At 56.6% G+C, this 24,215-nt stretch overlaps 1 protein-coding gene across 5 annotated transcripts in view; it reads left to right on the forward strand.

Annotated features, from left to right (window-relative positions):
* Positions 1 to 24,215, forward strand: part of CLIP2 (CAP-Gly domain containing linker protein 2) — an 89,348-nt gene that overhangs the window by 45,442 nt on the left and 19,691 nt on the right. For 3 of the 5 annotated variants that reach the window (XM_085016840.1, XM_021086340.2, XM_085016842.1), the window contains 7 exons: positions 8,346 to 8,470; positions 10,242 to 10,455; positions 11,104 to 11,301; positions 12,455 to 12,558; positions 14,645 to 14,705; positions 21,066 to 21,170; positions 22,761 to 23,696. In XM_085016840.1, the coding sequence (XP_084872966.1) occupies positions 8,346 to 8,470; positions 10,242 to 10,455; positions 11,104 to 11,301; positions 12,455 to 12,558; positions 14,645 to 14,705; positions 21,066 to 21,170; positions 22,761 to 23,696 (1,743 nt within the window). Of the gene's footprint in view, positions 1 to 8,345; positions 8,471 to 10,241; positions 10,456 to 11,103; positions 11,302 to 11,516; positions 11,652 to 12,454; positions 12,559 to 14,644; positions 14,706 to 17,831; positions 21,171 to 22,760; positions 23,697 to 24,215 lie in introns of those variants that run through there. The other 2 variants (XM_021086342.2, XM_085016843.1) reach the window with 2 other exon arrangements.

Here is a 24,215-nt window from a genome sequence, read left to right on the forward strand (position 1 = left end):
GCACTAGATCTGCCTCTGGCTTCCTCTCTCTGTCACAGGGGGCCCAGGGCACCAGGCAAGAGTGTGGCCTTTAGTCCTGCTCTCATTTCCTGCCTCCCTAGAGGGACAGGGGCAAGGCCTGTGGGGTCAGACCAGCCCCAGGCTAGGAAGGCTCCAGAGCAGTTCCCTTTCATCAGGGCCACAGTGGGGGGCCTGAGTTTGTGCAGTAGCCTCTGTCTGGCCCCTCCCACCTTTTCTTTAAAGTATCCGGGTGGGGGGTTCCCATCATGGCTCAGTGGAAATGAATCTGACTAGGAACCATGAGGACGCAGATTTGCTCCCTGGCCTCGCTCCATATGCCGCAGGTGCGACCCTAAAAAAACAAAACCAAACAAGAAATTCAAGTGTGGAAGTGCCTGGGAGGACGAATGACCAGTCCCCCCCCAGCTCTGTGTGCTGGGCTGGGCAGAGGACCCACCTGAGGCCTGCAGACCTACTGGAGCATCAGCCGGGCCATTCCTTTACCTGCTGCTAAGCCTCTCTGACCCCCAGTTTCCTTTTCTGTAATATTCATTCCCCAAATTGCCAACGCCCGCGCCTCCCCCGCATCTCAGCCGATGACGGTTCTGTGCTTCCCCGGGAAGAACAGAGCCCTTGTCCTCCGCCAAGCCCGCCCACGCCTGCGCACGCGGCCTTCCCTCCAGCCAGCAGCCCTACCTGCCCCTGCAGTCAGCCTCCCTCCCCCCTGCCCATTTCCCCCTTCTTCTCATCCACTCACTCCAGCTTCTCCCACCTTAAAAACAAAACTCTCAGGAATTCCTGTTGTGGCTCAGTGGGTTAAAAATCTGACTAGTGTCCATGAGGTTGTGGGTTCGATCCCTGGCCTCGCCCAGTGGGCCAAGGATCCGGCGTTGCTGTGGGCTGCAGCGTAGGTCACAGACGTGGCTCAGTTCTGGCATTGCTGTGCCCGTGGTTCAGGCCAGCAGCTGCAACTCCAGTTCAACCCCTAGCCCGGAAACTTTCATAGGCCTCGGGTGTGGCCCCCAAAAAAACAAAACCACAAAACTCTCCCCCGAACCCGTGTCTTCCTCCAGCTATTTGCCCAGCTCGCCACTTCCCTTCGGCTAAACCCGATGAAAGGCCCGCCTGTGGCCGTGGTCTCCTTTCCCGCCCTCTCCCATCACCGTCCACTCCTGTGACCCCTCCCCTGCCGGGACCCTTCATTCCGAATACAGCTGCCACTTTCCAGTCCTAGTGTTATTTCACCCTTAGCAGGATCGGCCACTGTCACTCTCTCCCTGTGTCCTTCTAGAAGCACGTTCTCTTAACTTTGAGGATTCCACACACTCCCCTGGGTCCTCCCACCTCCCTGCTACTCCTCTTCCCAGCGTCAGGTCAGCACTCCGGCCTCTGCTTGTCTCCTTGTCGGAGGGTCCAGGCCCGTTGACTTACGACAGTCCAAGGATACATGGGCGTCACACCACTCCCATCTCCTGTCTCAAAAGGCAGGCTTCCCGTCAGCATCTCCGCTTAACCTGCATTCGTTTCCTGTGGCTGCTGTAGCAAGTCCCACAAACTGGGTGGCTTAAAACAGAAATGTGGAGTTCCCGCTGTGGCTCAGCAGTTACGAACCCGATTGGTTTCCATGAGGATGCGGGTTTGATCCCTGGCCTTTCTTCGTGGGTTAAGGATCCGGTGTGCTGTGAGCTGTGGTATAGGTCACAGACGTGGTTCGGATCTGGTGTTTCCATGGCTGTGGTGTAGGCTGGCAGCTGCAGCTCCAGTTCAGCCCCTGGTCTGGGAACTTCCATTTGCCACAGGTGCAGCCCTAAAAAGACTGAAAAAAGAAAAAAGAAAGAAAACGAACGCTAGAAATGCATTCTCTTAAAGGTCTGGAGGGTACAAATCTGAAATCCCAGGTGCCGCAGGGTCATGCTCTCTCTGGAGCATCAGGGCAGAGTCTGGGCTGAGCTTTTCTCTTAGGTCCCAGGGTTGCTCATGCTCCTTGGCTTTCCTTGGCTGTGGGAGCGTTGCTCGAATCTCTGCCTCCCCCTTTCCATGGCCTTCCTTCTTCTCTCCGCGTCTCTTCTCTTACAGGACACCAGTCATACTGGGTCAGGACCTACCTAACTTGATCATGTCGATTAGACTCTATTTTTATTTTGTAATTAATTAATTCATTCATTTGGCTCCGCCCAGGGCATGCGGAAGTTCCTGGACCAGGGATCAAACTTGTGCCACAGCAGTGACAACACCTCAGTGGCCACCAAGGAACTCCAAGGCTCTTTTTTGTTTTGTCTTTTTAGGGTCACAGCCATGGCATTTGGAGGCTCCCAGGCTAGGGAATTGGAGCTGTAGCCACTGGCCTACACCACAGCCACAGCCACATAGAATCTGAGCCGCATCTGCCACCTACACCACAGCTCACAGCAACGCCGGATCCTTAACCCACTGAGCGAGGCCAGGGATCGAACCTGCATCCTCATGCATGCTAGTCAGATTCGTTTCTGCTGAGCCACGATGGGAACTCCTATTTTTTAAATAAGGTTACATTCATAGGTACTGGGAATCTGGACTTGAATATATCTTTTTAGGAGAATAGTTCCACCCCCACCACGCGAACAAAACGGAGCTCAGTTGTTTATCCACCCGCCCCCATCGCCCGCCGGCTCCTCCCCCTCCTCCCCATCTCGGTGAACAGCACGCCTGTGTCTCTGGCGCCAGACCAGTCCAGGAACTTGGGAGTTGGCCCTGAGTCCTGTTTTGCTCTCCTCCCTACCACGTGATCAATAATCAGGTCTCTGGAGTTTCTGTCATGGCGCAGCGGAAACGAATCTGACTAGGAGCCATGAGGTTGTGGGTTCGATCCCTGGCCTTGCTCAGTGGCTCAGGGTTCCCATGTTGCTGTGAACTGTGGTTAAGTTGCAGACGTGGCTCAGATCTGGCATTGCTGTGGCCGTGGCATAGGCCAACGGCTGTAGCTCCAATTAGACCCCTAGCCTGGGAACTTCCATATGCTGCAAGTGCAGCCTAAAAAGACAAAAAAAAAAAGGCCTCTGGTGCTGCCTCCAGAACCCCCCATCCCATCCCCGACCCACTACCTCCTCTGGTGGCTCCTCTCTCCGAAAATGCAGCTGCTTCCTCTGTGGTTCTCCCTGCCCCCACTCAGGGCCAACTCTCCAGAAGCTCCCATCTCAGTGTCATAAACGCACCCACCTTTCCATAGCCCTCAGGGCCCTGGGATCGCCCATTCGCCCTGCTGTGACCTGACCTCCCTGCTCCATCCTGGCTGTGCCCCCGCCCTCCTTGCTTGTGCCTCCGTACCGGTCTGGTGCCTCTGCTGTGCCCGGCTGATTCCTCTCCAGGACTCTGTCCCCCAGGACTTCCTCCCGCTTGCTGTCCCGCTTCCGTTAGGCCTCTGTGCTGCTGTCACTCCTCAGAGAGGGGACCCCCCGATGCTGTTCCGAGTAGCCCCCGTCGTCCTCCTGGAATATCAGCATTTGCTCACTCACTCCTTGGCTGTCTGTGCCCTGCTCTGGCTTCTCCACGATGAGAGAAACCCAGGCCTTTCCCTTCACCCCTTCCTGGATTTGCACTAGAATGACAGTGAAGGGACTGCTTATTTATTTATTTACTTATTCAGATATTTGTCTTTTCAGGGCTGCACCTGCGCCATATGGAGGTTCTCAGGCTAGGGGTCGAATCAGAGCTACAGCTGCCGGCCTACACCACAGCCACAGCCACTCGGGATCCGAGCTGTGTCTGTGACCTACACCACAGCTCACGGCAATGCCAGATCCTTAACCCATTGAGTGAGGCCAGGGATCGAACCTGCGTCCTCGTGGATGCTAGTCAGATTCATTTCTGCTGAGCCATGATGGGAACCTCCGGGATTTTTTTTTTTTTTTTCTTTTAAGGTGTAAATCCTCAGGGACCGGGTGAATAGAAGGGAAGGCAGCAATGATACCAGAAATCCCGTGCAGCCTAGGCCTCAGGCAGCAGAGGGAAAAGCAGAGAAGGAGTCGGTGTTTCCCTCAGAAGCCCAAGAGGCTCGGAAATCAGCCATCTGTGTGTGGTGGCCTCTGGAAATGGGGGACTGACATTGCTTAAAAAAACTTCAGGCTTCCCCTCCCCCCACCACCTGTGGTCCCCTCTGCCTGGCGACTGTTCCTCCAGCAGACGCCTGGGAGGAATGCTTGAGAGGTTTGGAGAGTCCTTGGATGGGGAAACCCCTGAAAAAAACTGGGCTGAAAAAGGATGATTAAATAAATATTTCTGTCCTAAAAATGGAGCCCTCTTGGAGTTCTCACTGTGGCGCAGTGAGAAGGGTGGCGTCTCTGAAGCAGCGGGACGCAGGTTCGATTCCCGGCCCAGCACAGTGGGTTAAGGACCCAGCATTCCTGCAGCTACAGCATAGGTTACAGCTGCAGCTTGGATCTGATCCCTGGCCTGGGAGCTCCATATGCCACGGGGCAGCCAAAAAACCACCACCAACAGCAAAACTGAGCTCCTTTCCCCACTGGCTTCTCCTTTAATCAGCTCCTAGATCCCTGGCTGCCAAGCCTGCCCTCTCCAGGGCACAGAAGCTTCTCTGGGGAAGGCAGCCGCTCCTCTGAGAAATAAGAGAAGGTAATACAAGCAGTGAATCTGAACAGAATGCCATGGACTATGATATGGGTATTCAGTGAATAAAAACACCCTTTTTGGAAAAGGAAAAATACGATAACAGATTTAAGGAACTCCACAGAAGTTTTAGATAAATTTAAGGACATCTCCCAGAAAGTGGAGCCAGAAGACAGATGGAAAACCAGAGGGAGAAATAACGATCAGAGGAAAAGGAGGGCGGAAGTCAAATAAGCAGTCCAAGGAGATCCCCGGACTGACGGGGCTTCTTGGTTGGAAGGGCCCCTGGGAGCCCCAGAAAAGGGATGGGAAGAGGCGCCCACTCCCAGCGCTCTTCTTTGTGAAACTGTGCAAAGGACAGAAAGGCAGTCCTGCAGGTTTCCGGAGTGAGAAGACGGGCCCCCAGGAAGGACTGGGACTCAGAATGGCTTTGACCTTCTCAACAGTGACACTGGACACTAGAACACGCAGAGCCAGTTTTTGGAAGGAAGAGACCCCACCAGACTCTCGGTCAAGAGTGAGGGTCACAGGGAACTGAGTTCTTAGCCCACTGAGCCACAGTGGGAACTCTTTTTGTTTTTGGTTTTTGTTGGCTGTGCCCGTGGCATACAGAAGTTCCCGGCCAGGGATTGAACCTGTGCCACAGCAGCAACCTGAACCACTGCAGTGACAATGCCAGATCCCCCTGGTCCACAAGGGAACTTCCAACAGGTATGAACCTTGAAAACACTGCTACATGAAAAGCCAGACTCAGAAGGCCACATAGTGTAGGATTCCATTTGTAGGAAATGCCCAGAATAACAAAGCTATAGAGACAGAAAGCAGGTCAGTGATGCCAGGAGCTGGGGAGAGGGGGATGGGCAGTGGCTGCCCTTGGGTTCAGGGTCTTTTTGGGGGGATGATGGGTGTATTCTGCAGTGAGATAGCAGTGATGGTTGTAAGTGTACAAAGAGCCACTGAATTATGTACTTTAAAATGGTTAAAGAAGTTCCCATTGTGGCTCAGTGATAATGAACCTGACTAGTATCCATGAGGACACAGGTTCAATCCCTGGCCTCGCTCAGTGGGTTAAGGATCCAGCATTGCCGTGAGCTGTGGTGTAGGTCGCAGACGTGGCTTGAATCCTGCATTGCTGTGTCTGTGGTGTAGGCCGGCGGCTGTAGCTCCAAATAAACTCCTGGCCTGGGAACTTCTATATGTTGTGGGTGTAGTCCTAAAAAGACCAAAAAAAAAAAAAAAAAAGGTAAAAGGGTAAATTTTGCATCATGCGCATTTTACCTCAGTTAAAAAAGAAAGAGTGGGAGTTCCCGTCGTGGCTCAGTGGTTAACGAATCCGACTAGGAACCATGAGGTTGCGGGTTCAATCCCAGGCCTTGCTCGGTGGGTTAAGGATCCAGTGTTGCCGTGAGCTGTGGCGTAGGTTGCAGACGCAGCTCGGATCCGGCTCTGGCGTAGGCGGGTGGCTACAGCTCTGATTCGACCCCTAGCCTGGGAACCTCCATATCCCACAGGAGCAGCCCTAGAAAAGGCAAAAAGACAAGAAAAAAAAAAAAAAAAAGAGTGAAGTTCCCTGGTGGTCTAGTGGGTTAAGATCTGGTGTTGTCACTGCTGTGGCTTGGGTCCCTGCTGTGGCATGGGTTCTATCCCTGGCCTGGGAACTTCCACATGCTGTGGGCGTGGCCAAAAAAAAAAAAAAAAAAAAGAACAAGGACAGAATAAATATTTTCAGCTAGGCAAAGGCTCCGGTATTTTGTTTCCTCTTGTAACTCTTCTTAGAAAGCAATGGAGGGGAGTTCCCATCGTGGCGCAGTGGTTAATGAATCCGACTAAGAACCATTAGGTTGCGGGTTCAATTCCTGGCCTTGCTCAGCGGGTTAAGGATCCGGCGTTGCCGTGACCTGTGGTGTAGGTCGCAGACGCGGCTTGAATCCCGCATTGCTGTGGCTCTGGTGTAGGCCGGCAGCTGTAGCTCCGATTAGACCCTTAACCTGGGAACCTCCATATGCCATTGGAGCGGCCCAAGAAATGGCAAAAAGAAAAAAAAATAAAAGCAATGGAAGGATGTGCTCTGCCAAAATAAGTGCAGAAACCAGGAAAAAAGGGAGACATTGCGTCTGAGCCGTGGGAGATCAAGCCCAAGAGAGAGACCAAGGGAGCCTTCAGGATGGTGGTGACAGGAGACCCCGGGGTGGTGGCCATGCAGCAGAGGGACACGTGGGCCCAGAGAGCCTCCTCCAGAAAAAATTGGATGGAGTTTGCAATGGCTTTGAACATCTTCGCAAGAGATCTAGACGGTTGAAAGAGTTTGGGGTTAAATTAGTGTGAAAGCCATAAAAACTGAGCAAACCATCATAAAAGACAGTTCTCTATGGGGAAAAATTGGGGCTGGGAAGGAAACATAGCTGCCACTGCCCATCTGTGTCTGTGAGTACTGTTTACTTAGTCCTGGCTCTGGAGACTTGGCGTGGCTGCGTGGGAAGGTGGAGACACAGCGCCAATGCTTGGAGCCTGGCGATGTGCTGCTAACGCCTCCCCTTCCTTGAGAAGTCTTGGGTGTCCCCCCAAATGGGAATATCCACAAGAAGCAATATAAACATGACATTTAGAAATATGGGATTAGGGAGTTCCTATCGTGGCTCAGTGGTTAACGAATCCGACTAGGAACCATGAGGTGGTGGGTTCGATCCCTGGCCTCGCTCAGTGGGTTAAGAATCTGCTGTTGCCATGAGCTGTGGTGTAAGTCGCAGACAAGGCTTGGATCCTGCGTTGCTGTGGCTGCAGTGTAGGTTGGCAGCTGCAACTCTGATTGGACCCCTGGCCTGGAAACTTCTGTATGCCTCAGTGCCGGCCCTAAAAAGACAAAAACTAAAAGCAAACCACAAACTTCATCCTAAAAGTGCTTCTGGGGAGAGGTGGAGAAACTTCCAGAGAGTTTCAGGACTTCGAAAGTATTGACTATGTCCATACATGTCCAACTATATATATAGGCCATGCCCATGGCATGTGGAAATTCCCAGATGAGGGAGCGAACCTGTGCCGTAACCGTGACCCGATCCACAGCAGTGACAGCACTGTATCCTTAACCCACTGTGCCACCAGGGGAACTCCCTATATGTCTTTAATTAAAAGTTTTTTAAACCATTTTTACAATAATATTCCCGATTATTGGCCTGTGAGGGTTTTTTTTAGTTGTGGTAAAATACACATAACACTTAGCTCCTTATCCATTTTTGAGTGGGCCGTTCGCTAGTATTAAGTGTATTCACATCGCTGTGCAACAGACCTTTTTCATCTTGTAAAACGGAAGCTCTATCTCCATTAAACAACAACGCCTGTTTTCTCCTCCTGCCCAGCTCCGGGAAACCTCCATTCAAACCATTTTTAAGGGTAGCATTTATTAAGACATTGCACATACAATACTTAATTCTCAAAAAAGCCCTTTGGACAGATGAAGATGCTGAGGCTCAGAGAGGTTAAGTAACTTGCCCAGGGTCACACAGCTTGTAAGTGGCAGGGTTTGAATGCAGGTCCTGTGTTTCGTACTCCAGAGCCCTTGCATGGAACAGCCCTGGGAAGCAGTGGTCATCCCTCCCCCTCCCAGCTGTCCTCGGGCTTCCCCTGCCATCTCCCCTGGCCTCTGCCGGGAGGGGAGGGGAGGGACGAGCCTGGGCGCCTGCGTGCCTATGCCATCCCTGACATTCCCACTGCACCCTCTGGACCCGAGTCTCTCTCTGTGCCAACAGGTTGGTGGGACGAAGACTGGCGTGGTGCGGTATGTGGGGGAGACAGACTTTGCCAAGGGCGAGTGGTGTGGCGTGGAGCTGGACGAGCCCCTTGGGAAGAACGACGGGGCAGTGGCGGGCACCAGGTACGGTGGGCTTCCTCTGGGGAGGGAGGAAGGGGGGGGTCCTCCTGGAATAGCGACAGGGGGCAGGGTTGGGGCATCTGGGTGGCCGTACCAGACACCATGATATAGTTGCTGCTCACTCCCTTCTGTCAGCAGCTCATGGACACAAGTGGTGGAAATATCACCCCCATTTTACAGATGAGAGAACTGAGGCCAGAGAGGTCAGGGCTCAAGGTCACACAGGGAGTCATGGGCAAGCGCTAGGAGAGGCATCTATCCCTGTGTGTCCTTTCCCTGCCACCCTGGCTAAGTGAGGTGGGAGCACCAAAAAAGGAGAGGCAGTGGTTCCTGCCTTCTGGGGGTTCCCCCTGACTCAGGAATAACCAGACAGTGCCTGGTGCCCTTCAGCCACAGTCAGGGTCACAGCTGTGCCCCAGGTCTCGGATTAAAAGGAATTGACTGCTGGGAAGGCTGGGTTGAGAGGGTCTAAGGCTTTACCTGGACTCGTTGTGAGTAGGGAGTGTGGAGATGGGATGGGTGAGCCGTGTCAGGGGGTGGGGCTAAGGTGAGGTGGCCTGTGAGCTTGTGTTGACGGTCCCTGGCTAGATTCTGTGGTCCAGGTGAGTCTGTGACAGCTCTGAGGAGGAAGGTCTTCTAGGCTGGGGTCAGCCTGAACAAAGACCCAAAGAACGTGGCAAGAGGCAGAGTCGGGTGGCAGTTTCAAGGTGAGTCCGAAACTGGATAGGACTAGGTCCCCTGGTCCCGTGTGGAACCCACGGCCAGAGAAGTTTTGAAGAGAAGATGATCCAGAGTTTCCATGATAACACTTACCCTCCTGTTTTCTTTCTTTTTTTTTTTTTTTTTTTTTTTTTTGTCTCTTTTGCCATTTTTAGGGCCGCTTCTGTGGCATATGGAGGTTCCCAGGCTAGGGGTGGAATCAGAGCTGCAGCCACCGGCCTACACCACAGCCATAGCCACGCGAGATCTGAGCCGCCTCTGCGACCTACACCACAGCTCATGGCAATGCCGGATCCTTAACCCACTGAGCAAGGCCAGGGATCGAACCCACGACCTCATAGTTCCTAGTCGGATTCGTTAAGCACTGACCTACGACGGGAACTCCTACCTTCCTGTTTTCAAGATAGGTGTTTCTCTTAACTTACTCTCGCTCTATGAATTCAGAGGCAGCTTAGGCAGCATCTCCTCCTCACCGCCAAGGCGTCTCTTTTAGGCTTTTGTTTTTCTGTGCAGGGAGCTCCCTGGGCAGAGAGCCTGGGGCGTGGGGATGGTCAAGAGGTAGCCATGAGAATGGGGCTGCAGATACGGCTGGGGCCCTGACTGGTGTGTGGGAGCCAAGCTGAATGGGCTTTGGAGTCCACTGGGTCCAGTCTCAGCTTCCCAATAAGCTGTGTGACTGTAGGCAGGTTACTTAACCTCTCTGAGCCTAAATCGCCTCATCTGTGAAATGTAGGTGACCGTCGCATGGTCGGGGATTGAAATGAGCATGTATGTAAAGGGACTGGCCCCGAGCAGCCGCTCGGTAATTGTCCCTCCCCCACCTCCACCCTCCCCAAATATGCTCAGCGGTTATTCACGGCCATGAAGAATGTCCGGCCCTGTTCACCTCTGTTCCCTTTCTGGGAGTCCTGTCTGCTGGTCTTGGGGTGTAGGTGATGGGTCCCCAAGGAGGAGCCTCTCTCTGTGCTGGGCTCTGAAGAGATGGAGGAGGCGGTTGAGGCTCCAGCCCATTGTGGGCGTGACAGCGGCTTGGGTCCCTCTCCTGCCTCCCCAGGTACTTCCAGTGCCCACCCAAGTTCGGTCTCTTTGCGCCCATCCACAAGGTCATCCGCATCGGCTTCCCGTCCACCAGCCCAGCCAAGGCCAAGAAGACCAAGCGCATGGCCATGGGCGTCTCGGCGCTGACCCACAGTCCCAGCAGCTCCTCCATCAGCTCTGTCAGCTCCGTGGCCTCCTCCGTGGGGGGCCGGCCCAGCCGCAGTGGCCTGGTGAGGGTGGGGCTGGGGAGGGGTACCCTGGTGTGTGTATGGAGCGTGGGGACAGGGGGATCCAGATGTCCCCTGACTTGCTCTGATTCTAGGCATCCATCAGTTTGGAGTTTCTGAACAAAGAGGAAAGTTTTTTTTTTAATAGGAAAATTGATCCATTTACCTTTATTGTTATTTTTGTATATATTTTTCTATGATGGTAGCCTGGGCCCTTCCCTGGGAGTTAAAGAGGGACCTACAGATGCAGGGCAGATGGTACAGGTGCACGCAGGTCATAGAGGTGCCGGAGAGGCCGTTCCCAAAGCCTGGTACAGCCGCCTTTGGTGAGGGGAGAAGGCGAGGTTACCCTTCCAGCAGAGCTAGCTGAGATGGTCCTCCTAGTCCAGGAGAAGGTGGCCCAGGTGGGGGAGCCCACCTTGAGGGGAGCCCCAGGGCTGTGACTGTGCTTGAGGCGGGGCGTTCCCTGTATCTCAGACATCACGATCCCCTCTGTGTGAGCAAGCAGAATGTGTAGGGCCCTGAGTGGGGGAGGAGCAGGACCCCAGACGCCGAGGCAGGTAGGCTCTGTCTCACCTGCTGGGTTGCTGTGCCCCGTGTGGACGGCGCTCCACGTCCCTGAGTCCTGCCTGCACCCACGCCTTCCCGCAGCTCACGGAGACGTCTTCGCGCTACGCCCGCAAGATCTCAGGCACGACCGCCTTGCAAGAGGCCCTGAAGGAGAAGCAGCAGCACATCGAGCAGTTGCTGGCTGAACGGGACCTGGAGCGGGCCGAGGTGGCCAAGGCCACGAGCCACATCTGCGAGGTGGAGAAGGAGATCGCCCTGCTCAAGGCGCAGCACGAGCAGGTAGGTGAATCAGCGGGGCCAAGGGGCACCCAGAGGGCACCTGCCACCTGCTCCGTCTTGTCCATCCCTCACGCTCAGGGAGGAGAGCTTGGGGTGTGCAGAGAATACTAAGATGCACGTGACCAACACCCCTCATCCTCCTGGCGGATTTCCTTCCAGTGCTAGGTACGCATTCATCCAGGACCTGGACACAAACTTGTGTGCCTCTTTTTTTTTTTTTTTTTTTTTTTTTCTTTTTTTCTTTTTTAGGGCTGAACCCATAGCATATGGAAGTTCCCAGGCTAGGGGTCGAATCAGAGCAGCCGCTGCTGGCCTAGGCCACAGCCGCAGCAACGCGGGATCCCAGCTGTGTCTGCAACTTACACCACAGCTCATGGTAACGCCGGATCCTCAACCCACTGAGCGAGGCCAGGGATCTAAACCTGCAAAACCTCATGGATCCTAGTCGGGTCCGTTACCACTGAGCCACGACAAGAGCTCCGAGTACCTGCTTCTTCCTACTTTCTATGGTTCAGGCATTTTCTAGGTCATGCAAGAGTCTTCCCTTTTGCAGGGCTGTGTTGCTGTCTGTCACAGGCAGTGTCCTTACTGAGGTGGCCTGTCCCCAGCTGGTGTTTAGGTTGTTTCCAGCGCCTCATTTTTATTTAAATAACATGTAAACATTTTGGAGTACAACTGTCCACACTGCAGATCATGCTTTTGAGCAAATTCCCAGGTTGGGTTTCAGGCAAGGAAGCCCTTGTCTGTAGCCTTGAGTCTGCTGCTGTCACATGTCTGCGCTTCCCCCATGCCCATCCCCCACACATGAGCTCCCTCCTGGGCCTCTGTCCCCATTTGGAGCCTGGCTCACTCCTCCCTCGGGCTCTGGAATTATTAAGGCCAAGGTCACGTGTGTGCTGTGACAGGGGCCTTCATAAGACAGTAGGTCTTAGGCCCCCAAGGATTGAGGGAGGGGGTGGGTCTTGGGGGCAGGGGACCTGGGCTCCCACTGGGGGAGGCCAGTCTTGCCGTTCCTGGCATCAGCATCTGGGCCCGTGGTCCCCGCCCAAGTCGGGGTGGCTGGCGCTCCCAGCCTGCCCCTCCCTGCCGCCTGCCCCGGCCCCCAGCCCCCGGGAAGAAGCTGACCCTGTCCTGGCCCGCGTTCGGGGCCCAGTATGTTGCAGAAGCCGAGGAGAAGCTGCAGCGGGCCCGGCTGCTGGTGGAGAGCGTGCGGAAAGAGAAGGTGGACCTGTCCAACCAGCTGGAGGAGGAGAGGAGGTGAGTGCCGCTCCGGCCCCGGGGTCACTTCCCCTGACCCCCGATAGGGATGACCAGGGAGAGCACAGGCTCAGGACCGGCGGGTCCAAACCCTGCCTCCGCCCGCCTCTGGCTGTGTCGCCTGGGCCAGTGCCGCGAGCTCTGCCGGCTGCAGTCCTCTCGTCTCCAGAGGGGGGCGATGACCCCGTCTGTGCAGGCCATTGGGAGGACACAGACGGTAACGCCAGCAAAGCGCCCAGCGCGGCCGGAAGGCACAGGAGACTCCACATGCGTCACCGCTTTCCTTCCTGATGTGGGGGTCACGTTCCTGCCCTGCCTGGCTCGTGAAGTATCATGAGAACGCAGGGGTGGGGGGTGCTCACTCCGGAGATGTGCACCCGATGTCCCCACCTTGGGACCCCCTTCGCATGCACGGAGCGCCCTCTGTGCCAGGTCCTGTGCACGGAGCTCCCAGCCCGGGTCCCGGAGCTCCCTTCCCATCTCACCTGTCAGGAAACCAAGGCTCAGAGAAGCAGCAGCAAAGGCCACTGGAAAACCCTTGCCCCCAGGGGGTCCGCCCGGTGCCAAGTGCTTTACCTGCCCTGTCTCTGTGTTAGAAATAGCCCAGAAGGCAGGCATTGCCCCCAAGTCACAGACGCAGGGGAGGGACTTGCCTGAGGTCACCAGCCTGTTAGTGGTGCTGCTGGGCTCTTTCCGCCCTGCCCCAGTAGCCAGTAGGGGTTGTGGGTCCCTCTGTGTGGGGATTCTGACCTGACGTGGTCCTAGGTCACCTGGTAGAACTCACAGTGACGAGGGTTGGGGTTTCCCTTGGCCCAGGGGCCCCTCATTGTCTCCTTGCTGCTGATACACAGATTTTTGCAGCTCACTCCCCACACAGCAGGCAGCCCCCAGCCCCAGCCCCCCTCCTCGCCCAGCCTGGGTCTGGTTTTGGGCTTTCAGCCGAGGCATGTGCTCCACAGTCTGTTGTTACTGTCTAACTCGGGGAGAGGAGGGCTTATTTATATCTTGCCTGAGACGGTTGGTGTGGCCCACACATCTGGTTGCCATGGTGACGTGCCTGATGCCGACAAACAAAAGCAGATATCTTGGGACTTGTGTTCAGGAAGGTGTGGATGCCAGTCCTAGCATTGACCTGCACTTGCTGTGTGACCTTGAGCCAGTCACTGGCCCTTTCTGGGCCGCAGTTTCCTCTTCCGTGTGTGCTGGGAGCTGTCGGGAGGCCCCAGGAGGAGCAGCTTTGTGGGCTGTGCTGTGCCCGTGTCTCTCTCCTGTGCTTCTTGGAGGTGGGGGCGGGGGTGTCTCCCTGAGGGTGAGCCCCACACCCGCATCGGGGTGTTGGGGGTGCTCCACACCAGGGAGCAGTCCAAGCAGTGGGGGCTGGGACCCTGGCCCCCGACTTCAAGGGGAGAGGATGAGAATGGGGTCAGCACGGGAAAAACCCATTTTCCTTCCCTCCCCACAAACTGGTCCGTGTGGCATGTCTGTTCCCTGTTGTGATGAAAACAGAGCTGTTAGGGCCCCCCCTTTACTATCTGTTCTATCATCTACTCCAGCAACCTCCCTAGTGGGGACAGATGCCACATTGAATGCTCTTTTTTGAGGGGACGGTGGTAACACCTGCATATGCAAGTTCCCTGGCCTGGGATTGAATCCAACCTGCAGCTGCCACTCATGCCGTAGCTGTGGCAGTGCCGGATTCTTAACCCACTGTGCCACATTGGGAACTTCCAAACACTCATATTTTGTTTTTATTAAGTATGCATTTATTTTTGTGAGAGAAGGAAGGGTTTGTTACTTGGAGCAAGTAAGGAGAACCCTGGGGAATCTTTCCCAAAGCAGTGTCTCCTGTACACTGCTCTTCTGGAGAGGGCAGTGTGCTGTGTCGAGCATGGGTCAGGAAGGTGGGAAGGCTGGGGGTTTCTGGGAGGCTCGGCCCCCATCAGCCGTGGGGCTCTGGGACTGTGCTTTCTGCGTGGTCTGAGCGTGGATTTGGAGCCACCGGTGGCCTTGGCTCCTTGCACCGTCGCCGACTTGGCGAGGCCCACCCATCTGGGTGAAGCTTGCTCAGCCCCTTCTCCCCCTGCAGGAAGGTGGAGGACCTGCAGTTCCGAGTGGAGGAGGAGTCCATCACCAAGGGAGACCTGGAGGTAACGGCCAAAGCCCCCATCCCCACTCCCACCCCGACCCCCTGTGCTCACTCAGTGCTCCAGGCCCAGCCTTCACAGGGCAAATAGCCAGGAGGTCCAGGCAGCAACATTATGATGGAGAAATGGGGAGGGGTCAAAGGTCACACCCTAGGGGAAGGGAGAGGGGGCCCATGCTGAGAGCCTTGGGTGTCAGAAGCAGGACTGGCTCAGCTTCAGGAGCCCCAGGGTGCAAGGCTTCCTGTGTCAGCAGCTGGGTGGGATGGACCAGGCATCACAGGGCTGGGCCTGAGGACATAGTGGCGGGATCCCCTGTCCCTTCTTTCTTTGGCAGGAGCCCTAAAGATTTTCCCTGGACCCTTCGTTCATCTTGAATTCCCGGTAAAATTTTGGCTGGAAATAGCTTGTGGTTGAGTCCCAGAAAGGATAGATGGGAAAACAGGCTCAGAAGGGTTAAGGGGCTCACCTGGTCATGGAGCAAGTCAGCAGCCCCTAGGACCAGGAACGGGGACCCCTGACTCCTGAGCTCTGCCTGGAAGGATGACTGGTGCCAGCACCTCCTCAGTTATAACACCTGCACGAGCGGCCCGGGCGCGGGTGGACCTCCCACGCTCACTCTCCAACCTGCCCCACCCTTTCTGAGCCAAAGGATGGAGGATGTTCCCATCAATTCACGAAGCAGCTAAGGAGCACCCCTGCCCCCCAGCCCATCCACCAAATCATTCTCTAGGCCTACTCACAGCTGGGTACACAGGGATGCAAATTCCCCTGGTACCTTCCCTGCTCCCTAGGAGGTGACAGGGGACAAGGACGTCTGGAGCCATCAGATGGGGCGGAAGCAGTCACTTCGGGTCCTTTCCACGCTCTGGTCCTGGCCCTACCTGGCCTCGGGCAGCCTCTTCCTTTTCCCAGACCTCGGCCTGCTCCTCTGTAAAATGAGGAGGCTGAACCGGGTCAGAGAATCTCAAACTTGAGACTTCATCCCCTAGAGGTGTGTTCAGACACAGGATGCTGGGTCCCCGCCTGAGTGGCCGTTCAGTAGGTCTGGGAACCAGAGAATTTGCGCTTCTACCCAGTTGCCTGTGATACTGGTCTGAGGACCAGACTTTGGGAACCACTACCACAGATCATTTCTGAGCTCCAGCGGGGAAGTACGGTTTCTGATTTTATGAAAGAGCTGCATTAAGACCCCTGTAACTACCAACGTCCAGAAAAATTGTGCGTTATGGCTGTCCCGTCCCTCAGTGACTATGGCTGGGGGAGGGATGTGTGTGATCCAGGGTCACAGCCAAATGCCTCACTGCCTGTGGTTGAAGGATGGATATTGGGGTACCACCTGGTGTAGGAAACCCAGCCGGCATCCGGGTGTTCCAGTGTAAGTTTCCCTCTTGGGGGCGGGGCGGGGGGGGGAGGTGTGCAGGTCACGTGGTTGTGTTTTGACAGGTTCCCCTGACTGCTCTGCTGCATGGGTTGGGGTGCGCTTCTGGGAAACACACCCATGGTTGCAGAGAACAGAGACCCCTCGTACTAACTCTGCCGTCAGGAGGGTTATTGAAAAGCTGCAAAGAAATCTCATAGCCTCAATGACCCCAACAGCAGGCAGGTCAGGGAGCCAGCAAGAAACAGTATCAGAAACCAAGCCTCCCTCTTCTCATGACTTGTGGTCAGTCTGTCTGTCTCTCACTGTGTCTGCAGGTCTCTTGGCACATCCTGTCTCCCAGACACCCACCCTCCTGGCCCCTCCCAGGCTCCAGCACCCACTGTCTCCCAGCTGTCCCATCTCTCCCCTCGAGGAGAACCCAACTGGTCCCAGGCTAGCCAGTGGGCTGGCTGGCTTTGGTTCAGGTTCTACCCCCTGGTCCAATCAGCTTTGACCAGGAGAGACAGGGACAGTTATTTCAGTCCAAGGGCAGCAGAATCCCTTGCTGCTGTTTTTATGGTGGCACGTTCACGGCACCCAGAAGGCAGATGGACCCAGAGCCCGTCTCATCCCCTCCCATCTTAAAAAATAAAACCCAGGAAATCACCTTGAGCTCCTGGCCCCCCTCAAGCTCTGTCACCCCATCTCTTTGCTTGTCCTTCTTCTCCCCTCACCCCCCAGCCACCAGACCCTAACCCTAACCCCCCATTCCAACCTCTTACCTCCTCCCTGACCTTGAATGTTGGCCTCCTGTCCAAGGGCTCAGTCTGGGTCTGCACCCTCCCTCAGAGCATCCAGTCTGTGGCACAGATGCCCTTTCTATGCCCAGGATGCTCTCAGTCCTCCCCTGAGCCCCTCACAAGCACACCCACTGAGGGTGTTTCCCTCAGAAGGAGAAAGCAGGCACCTGGAGCAGCTCCTGGAGCTGCAGAGGAAAAAACTGCCACCATTTGGCGGCTTCAAACAACACACAATTATGCTCTTGCAGTGCTGGAGGCCAGAAGTCTGAACCCAAGGTGTGCACGCGGTCCGTGCGCCGGCCCTCTCCCAGCTCTGACCATAGGTGTTCCTGGGCTTGGGCTGCATCATTGCCTCAGTCATCACATTATCTTCCTCCCCGTGTGTCACTGTGCCTCTTCCCGTGGCCTCCTTAGAGGGACACTGGTCATCAGACCCACTTTAATCCAGTATGACCTCGTCACAACTATTTGCATATGCAAAGAACCCCATTTAAAACAAGGTCACAGAGTTCCCTGGTGGTGCAGGGAAAAGATCCAGCATTGTCACTGCAGCGGCTTGGGTCACTGTAGTGGTATAGGTTTGATCCCTGGCGTCCTTCGACATGCTGCAGGTGTGGCAAAAAAAAAACCCAAAAAACCCAAGGTCACATTCTGAGGTTCCAGGTAGACTTGAAATTTAGGGAGATGGTCTTCAGTGCCGGACAGCAGCCCACGGGTCACACGTCCAAACAGATCTCTCTCTCCCTCCCTTTGTTCCTGCCCCCCTTCGCCCCCCCCCTTATCCTCCCCATCTCGGTCATTGCCCCCAGTCCACACAGTTGCTGAGACCCCATAGCTAAAAAGCCTCTGGAATCTTCTCTTCCCCTCATCCCTCCATCAGAAAGCCTCCTGATCTTGCCTCTGAAATTGCCTTCTTCCCACCTCCCTCTTGGGCCCGTCCCAGTGCCTTGCTTTGGACAACTTACACAGCCTCTGCTGTTGCCTTTCTTGTTGCACACTAAAGCCAGATCGGCTTTAAAAAAAATCTTTTAAAGTTTTTTCTTGTTCTTTTTCTTTTGTTTGGCTGCACCCACAGCATGCAAAAGTTCCTGGGCCAGGGCTCGAACCTGAGCCACAGCAGTAACAACGCCGAATCATCACCCACTAGGCCACCAGGGAACTCCCTAAAATTTTTAACATGGCAAAAAATGTTGACAACGATGATCCACTCTTGGCCGCTCCTATTTCAGCTCCACCCCCACTCACAGCCCCCGCCTCCACCTCGGGTTATCTTGCAGCAAACTGCAGGCATCACATGACCACAACTCTTGACATCAATCAGATCCTGCCCCTTCCTGGCCCACACATCTCATGACACTACCCTAGATGAAACCCGGGCTCTGTAGCCCAGGGAGGACCCTGGGGACCCCACTCTGCTCTAGGAACACCCCAGGCTGTCTGCCTCTGAGCTTCTGCTGGTTCCTCTGCCTGAAACACTCACTCCTCCACCCCCGCCCTGGTCAGCTGGTTCCTGCTTCTCTGCCCGGTCTCCCCTTAAACTATTTCTCAGAGGGGCCTTCGCTGCCCCCCTCGATTTCACCTCCACCCTCCTCGCCCCCCACGTGGTTCTCTGTTCCTGAATCACGGTCTGCAATGCCCCTTGCTGGTCATGCTTGCAACCCTCCCCAGGAAGTGAGCCCCTTGGGGCCGGGGCCCTATCTGTCCTGCACCTTCCTGTCCCCAGTGCCAGAGCAGGCACAGCATGGTGACATGCTTCTGGGTCCCAGGCTGGGGACATGTTTTGTGGTTCTTGAGTGGGCGTGGCCATGATGCATCATGAAAACCTGTGCCACTCCCTGCTGCCACTCTGGTGGGGACGTCGGGAAGTCACCTGAGACTTGAGGATATTGGTGGTTTATTGTTATTTAGTCACTCATGGGTTTTGTGTTAATATTTTGTTAATTAAGTAGCGCCTCGGTGTTATTTTTCCGTGGCAGGGATACACCCATTGTAACAGGAAGAGCCAGAACCCAGAATAAGCTGTTTGTTAAAAACTGGCTGTGCAGGGTGAGGCCTGGAGGGAGATTAAGAGGGGCGATGTGCCTCTGACCTTCGGGAGCCCCTGGTGCAGTTGGGGGAACTCCTCCCCAGTTAGTTAATAATCCCAGCCCTGCGGAACCTACGGCAGTGACCTTGGAGTGGTGTAGACACGATGCACACAAGAAGGAGAGAAGCTGTAGGTCCAGGGCTCAGTCCAGTCTTCACCAAGCCTCTAGGACTAGGACTGGGGCGGGGATACAGGGGGTCCCCCACTTTAGGAGCTTCTGTCCCTGCTCCCTGTTGCTGCTGGAAGTCTGTGCCTTCCCTCCGTGGACTCAGGCTGGTTTGGTGGGAAAGGCCGCTGTTCTGAAATCCAGGCCTCCGTGGCTTTGTGCTGTCCCAGGTTGCTGGGAGATTGTGAGCCTGAGGCTTTGTCTCCCTGGAGGGGTCCTTATCTCCTGAAGACAGGGAGGGCTCCTTGTCTCCTGTGAGACACTGTGTGGGTGTGGTTAGAGGGATGGGTTCTAAAGTTGGCCCCTGAGCCAGAAATTATTTGCACTGCCCCCAGTGTAAGCATGTAAGTGCGGGGCTGCCCCTGCTCACACCCCGGGCTGCGTCCCTGGAGCAGAACGAAGGCCAGATCGTTCCCCTCCCCTAAAATCCAGCCTCCAGAGGCTCCCCGTCCCCAAGCTCCTCTGGGTGAATTTATCTGAAGCAACTCCCCTGGGGGCCCCTGTGCCCCCACAGAGACCCTGGCCCATGGCCCAGGAGGCCGGGAGCTCTGAGTGTGATGGGGACGCGTCCTTTTGTGGGGGCTACCTCGCAAAGTTGCCCTTGAAGTTGTGAAGCTGGAGGTGTCCTCTTGCTTTTGGGGCCACCGGTATGGCCTGTGTCCTGTTGCTGTTTTAGACCGTGGCGTTTGTGATCAGGCTCTGTCTAGCGGGGGTCGGGGGCAGAGTTGCTGTGCCCACCGTCGGGGGAGAAGGCGGGGAACATGGCCTCTGCGAGGCTGGAGTCGGGGCACCATTTTCCAGCAGAGACGGTGCACGGCCCTTTCTGCGGCCCTGCGGCACGCACCTCTCCTGGGAGAGAGGGAGAAGCTTTTGTTCCTTTAGGAAGATTGTGGGAATAAGCTTTTGGGCCAAAGGACAGAATCGTGTCTCTAGCTCATGCAGTGCATGAGTATTTCTGGGACAGTACCATCAGTCTGCACTGTCGCTGTCGCCCTTGCTCGCGTTGGGTGTGTAGCTGGGGTTTTTACGGGACGTGCTCTGGTGCTAAGCCCTGCCGCTTCAGAACTGCCACGTGGATCTGCTTTCACCTTGTCCCTCCTCTGTGACACCACTGCCGGACGGAGCAGGAGGAGGCGGAGGACCCTGCCTGGCTTCTCCCTGCTGTGACCTTGGTGTGCAGACCCCCCCGGTGGCCCCGGGCCTCGGCCTCCTGCCGCCCTCGCAGATCTGTTGGGAGCCAAATGCCAGGCTGGATGCCCTGAGAATGTCGGGCTTTGTTAGCGTGTGAAGTGGGTGTTGTAGGAGCTGGGACAACAGTGCTCTTGTGCTTTCAGGAGACCAGGCGCCCTCCGTGGGGCCCGGGGAGTGGGCCCGGCTGGGGCCGGGCTCAGGGTAGGGTTGTGGGAGGCCCAGCTTGGCCTCCACTGAGGCCCCGCAGGAGAATCACGATGGTGTGGGTATATTTTTGAAAACCTTTCATTCAGTTGGTTCTTCGACCTTCAAGACAGGCCTGGGGCCCGGGGATCCTGGGGTCGTTTTCTCATCTGCCCGTCAGGGGGGGTTTCCTGTGTGCAGGATTCTGCATCTAAAATGAGGCCCAGCCTCCGGGCTCCCTGCTGAGGAGGAGGGAGTCGGCTGGGGCTACTCCTCCCCAGGAGCTGCGAGGGGAAGGGGCCCCTGGGGTGACAGGAGGGACCCATTGCTGCCCTCACCAGGGGCCAGCTTGGACAGGGTTGCTGCAATCCGTCCTCTGCCCTCGCACCCACCCAGCCAGGACACAGTGGTCCCAACCCACCTCCCCAGGCCTCCTGGCTTCCTTCCACCTGCTCTCCTGTCTGGTGCACAGAAGATGACGCTGCCTCTTTCTCTCTTTCTCTCTCTTTCTCCGGCTTCCTCTCCCCTGTGCCCCTCTCTCCTGTCGCCCCCTCGCCACCCGCCCCGGGTGGACCAGACCCAGACGCAGCTGGAGCACGCGCGCATTGGGGAGCTGGAGCAAAACCTGCTACTGGAGAAGGCGCAGGCCGAGCGGCTGCTCCGAGAATTGGCCGACAACAGGGTAATCCCGCCGCCTCCGGCCGCCCGCCGGCGCCTCGCCTGCCCACGCCCCCTGCAGCTTCTCTGGTTTATTATTTTCTCTGTCTCTGGCTGCTCTCCTCACTGTTTTGTTTTTTTTCTCCTTTTGTGCCCCTTCTAGGAGGGAAGTAAAGTTTAGGGTCGTGGTGCTCCATCCATGATGCTTGTTGGTGGTGGTGGGGGTCCTGGCTCTCTGGGACTTTGCTCCCCAGCTCGGGGTCCCATTGGCTGGGAAGGTCCTGTGAGAGCCTCCCCTCCCCCACACCTTGCATTGTCATGACAACACTTTGCTGTCTTCAGAAATGGGGGGGGGCAGCCCACTTGGGAACGTTCTGGCCCTTGTGCAATCCGTCCACACCTCCAATCTCCCCAAGGCTGGGAAGGCGGGAGGCCAGGGGACTGTGGGGGGTCTTAAGTAGGATGGCACGAGGGGCCAGCCTGAAGGACCTGGGGCTGGAGGAGTGGGCGGATGTGCCCAGGGCATACAGCTCTGTGTCGGCCCCAGGGAGTGGTTCCTAGGCCAAGGAAAGCTCTGCTTGGGGGTTCTGAATCCAGGCTCCAGACCCTGCTGGGCCCTTCACACCCACCATGTGGGCCCCAGGGCCGGCCCCCTGTGCAGGCGCACATCCGCATAGCTGGCCAGCCCAGCTGCAGTTCCTCTGGCCAAGGAGTTAAAGAGCCAGTGAGCAGTGACTGGGAAAATCACAGTACACAGTGTTGGGGGGGGGGGCATCAGTTTCTGCAGGTGGGCCTCAGCACACAAGCTGGTGCATGCATGCGTGTGGGCGTCTGGAGACACACACGGGTCCCTGTCCACACACTGGGCCATTGCCCAGTGGCCACGTGTGCTTGTGCAATAAACATGCGCGTGCATGGAGCTCGCGTGCAGAAACCAACCCAGTCACGATTGACAGGCTGGAGCCCTCAACCGAGGCATCTTCCTCTAGGGGTCAACCGGATTAAATCAACAAAAACATGTTTATTGAACTAAAGGTCCACAGATTTCTTAAGCTTGTCAAAGATTTAAAACATCAAAATATATTGCTTCCATGTCTATGACCATTGACAGGATCAAGGTGGGTTTTGGCGGAGGGACCCTCTCCTCTCAGAGTTTCCCACCAGGAGGCAGATCTGGGAGCCTACTTTTTTTTTTTTTCCCAGCGTTAGGCATTAAAACAGGCCTTTCTTTGGCCACCCCCCTCCAGACAGCCTTTTTGTGGGTCAACCCATTCCAGCTGGGACTATTCTAGAGCAAGATAATGCAAAATTCCCCTCTGTCGTGTCTGCCCCTTAAAAACAGCATGAAACTGAGGAAAGCCAGAACCTCAAATAGGTGGTTTCTTTTAACCACCGATGTGTCTCTTGGGCAGTGGGGACCGTTGAGTCCCCACGTAGATAGCACGCAAGTCAGGAGTCCCCCTGGGAGCTGTGGAAGGGGTGCCCTTCCCGTCCCATGACGTCCCATGACCTGCCCCCATCGGGGCTGGACCGGTGAGGGGCGAGACCCCCTCCCTGCCGTGTCCCCTCACCCTCCGGCCAGGCTGCTGACCCCCTTGTCCCTCTCTCCCGGTAGCTGACCACGGTGGCCGAGAAGTCGCGGGTGTTGCAGCTGGAGGAGGAGCTGAGCCTGCGGCGCGGGGAGATCAAGGAGCTGCAGCAGTGCCTGCTACACTCCGGCCCGCCGCCCGCCGACCACCCCGAGGCCGCCGAGACCCTGCGGCTGCGGGAGCGGCTGCTGTCGGCCAGCAAGGAGCACCAGCGGGAGAGCGGCCTGCTGCGGGACAAGTACGAGAAGGCTCTGAGGGCCTACCAGGCGGAGGTGGAGAAGCTCCGGGCGGCCAACGAGAAGTACGCGCAGGAGGTGGTGGACCTCAAGGCCAAGGTCCAGCAGGCCACCAGCGAGAACATGGGGCTCATGGACAACTGGAAGTCCAAGCTGGACTCGCTGGCCTCGGACCACCAGAAGTCCCTGGAGGACCTCAAGGCCACCCTGAACTCGGGCCCGGGCGCCCAGCAGAAGGAGATCGGGGAGCTGAAGGCCGTGATGGAGGGCATCAAGATGGAGCACCAGCTGGAGCTGGGCAACCTGCGGGCCAAGCACGACATCGAGACCGCCATGCACGTGAAGGAGAAGGAGGGCCTGCGGCAGAAGCTGCAGGAGGCCCAGGAGGAGCTGGCCGGCCTGCAGCAGCACTGGCGGGCCCAGCTGGAGGTGCAGGCCAGCCAGCACCGGCTGGAGCTGCAGGAGGCCCAGGACCAGTGCCGCGACGCCGAGCTGCGGGTGCACGAGCTGGAGAAGCTGGACGTGGAGTACCGGGGCCAGGCGCAGGCCATCGAGTTCCTCAAGGAGCAGATCGCCCTGGCCGAGAAGAAGATGCTGGACTATGAGCTGCTGCAGCGCTCGGAGGCCCAGAGCAAGCAGGAGGCCGAGAGGCTGCGGGAGAAGCTTCTGGTCGCCGAAAACAGACTCCAGGCCGTCGAGTCCCTGTGTTCGTCGCAGCACACCAACGTAGGCACCGCCCCTCCTGCCCAGCTCCGAGGGGCCCACGGGCGGCAGCGGCCCGGGTGCCAGGGCCCAGCTGGGGAGGGTCTCGGTGCCCACTGACCTTCTATCCCCAGCACAGGGAGTGCCCCCCCGCAGGAGCACGGCCTCATGAGGGCGGAGGGCACCTGACTCAGAGGAGTTCAAGTCCAGGGACAACTCAGTTTTTGGTTTCAAAAACTCCGTCAGAAGGGCAGTGGTGACCGGGGACTCCAAGGTGGTCTGAGCTGACCTGGTTGGGTCACCCAGACCAGGCCTGGAGAGATGTGTGCCAGGCATAGAGAACAGTCTTCTTTCTGGTCTGTGAGTCCCTGATCCACCCAGACACGTCCCGTGGTGCAGGCTCCTGGGCCTCCCCAAGGCACCTGTGCCAGGCATCCCGGCGCTAGTCCGTGTGGCTCACAAACACGTGGAGGGAAACCCCGCCCATCCCCAACACACGCGCCCACCGAGGGGACCTGAGCGAGCGCAGCCCCCATCGGCCAG

Source organism: Sus scrofa, chromosome 3, assembly GCF_054392235.1.
Source record: "Sus scrofa isolate SSC_HxYL_T2T_F1_AM1 chromosome 3, Sscrofa_HxYL_maternal_Yorkshire_Landrace_v2.0, whole genome shotgun sequence".
In the NCBI taxonomy this organism is placed as follows: Eukaryota; Metazoa; Chordata; class Mammalia; order Artiodactyla; family Suidae; genus Sus; species Sus scrofa.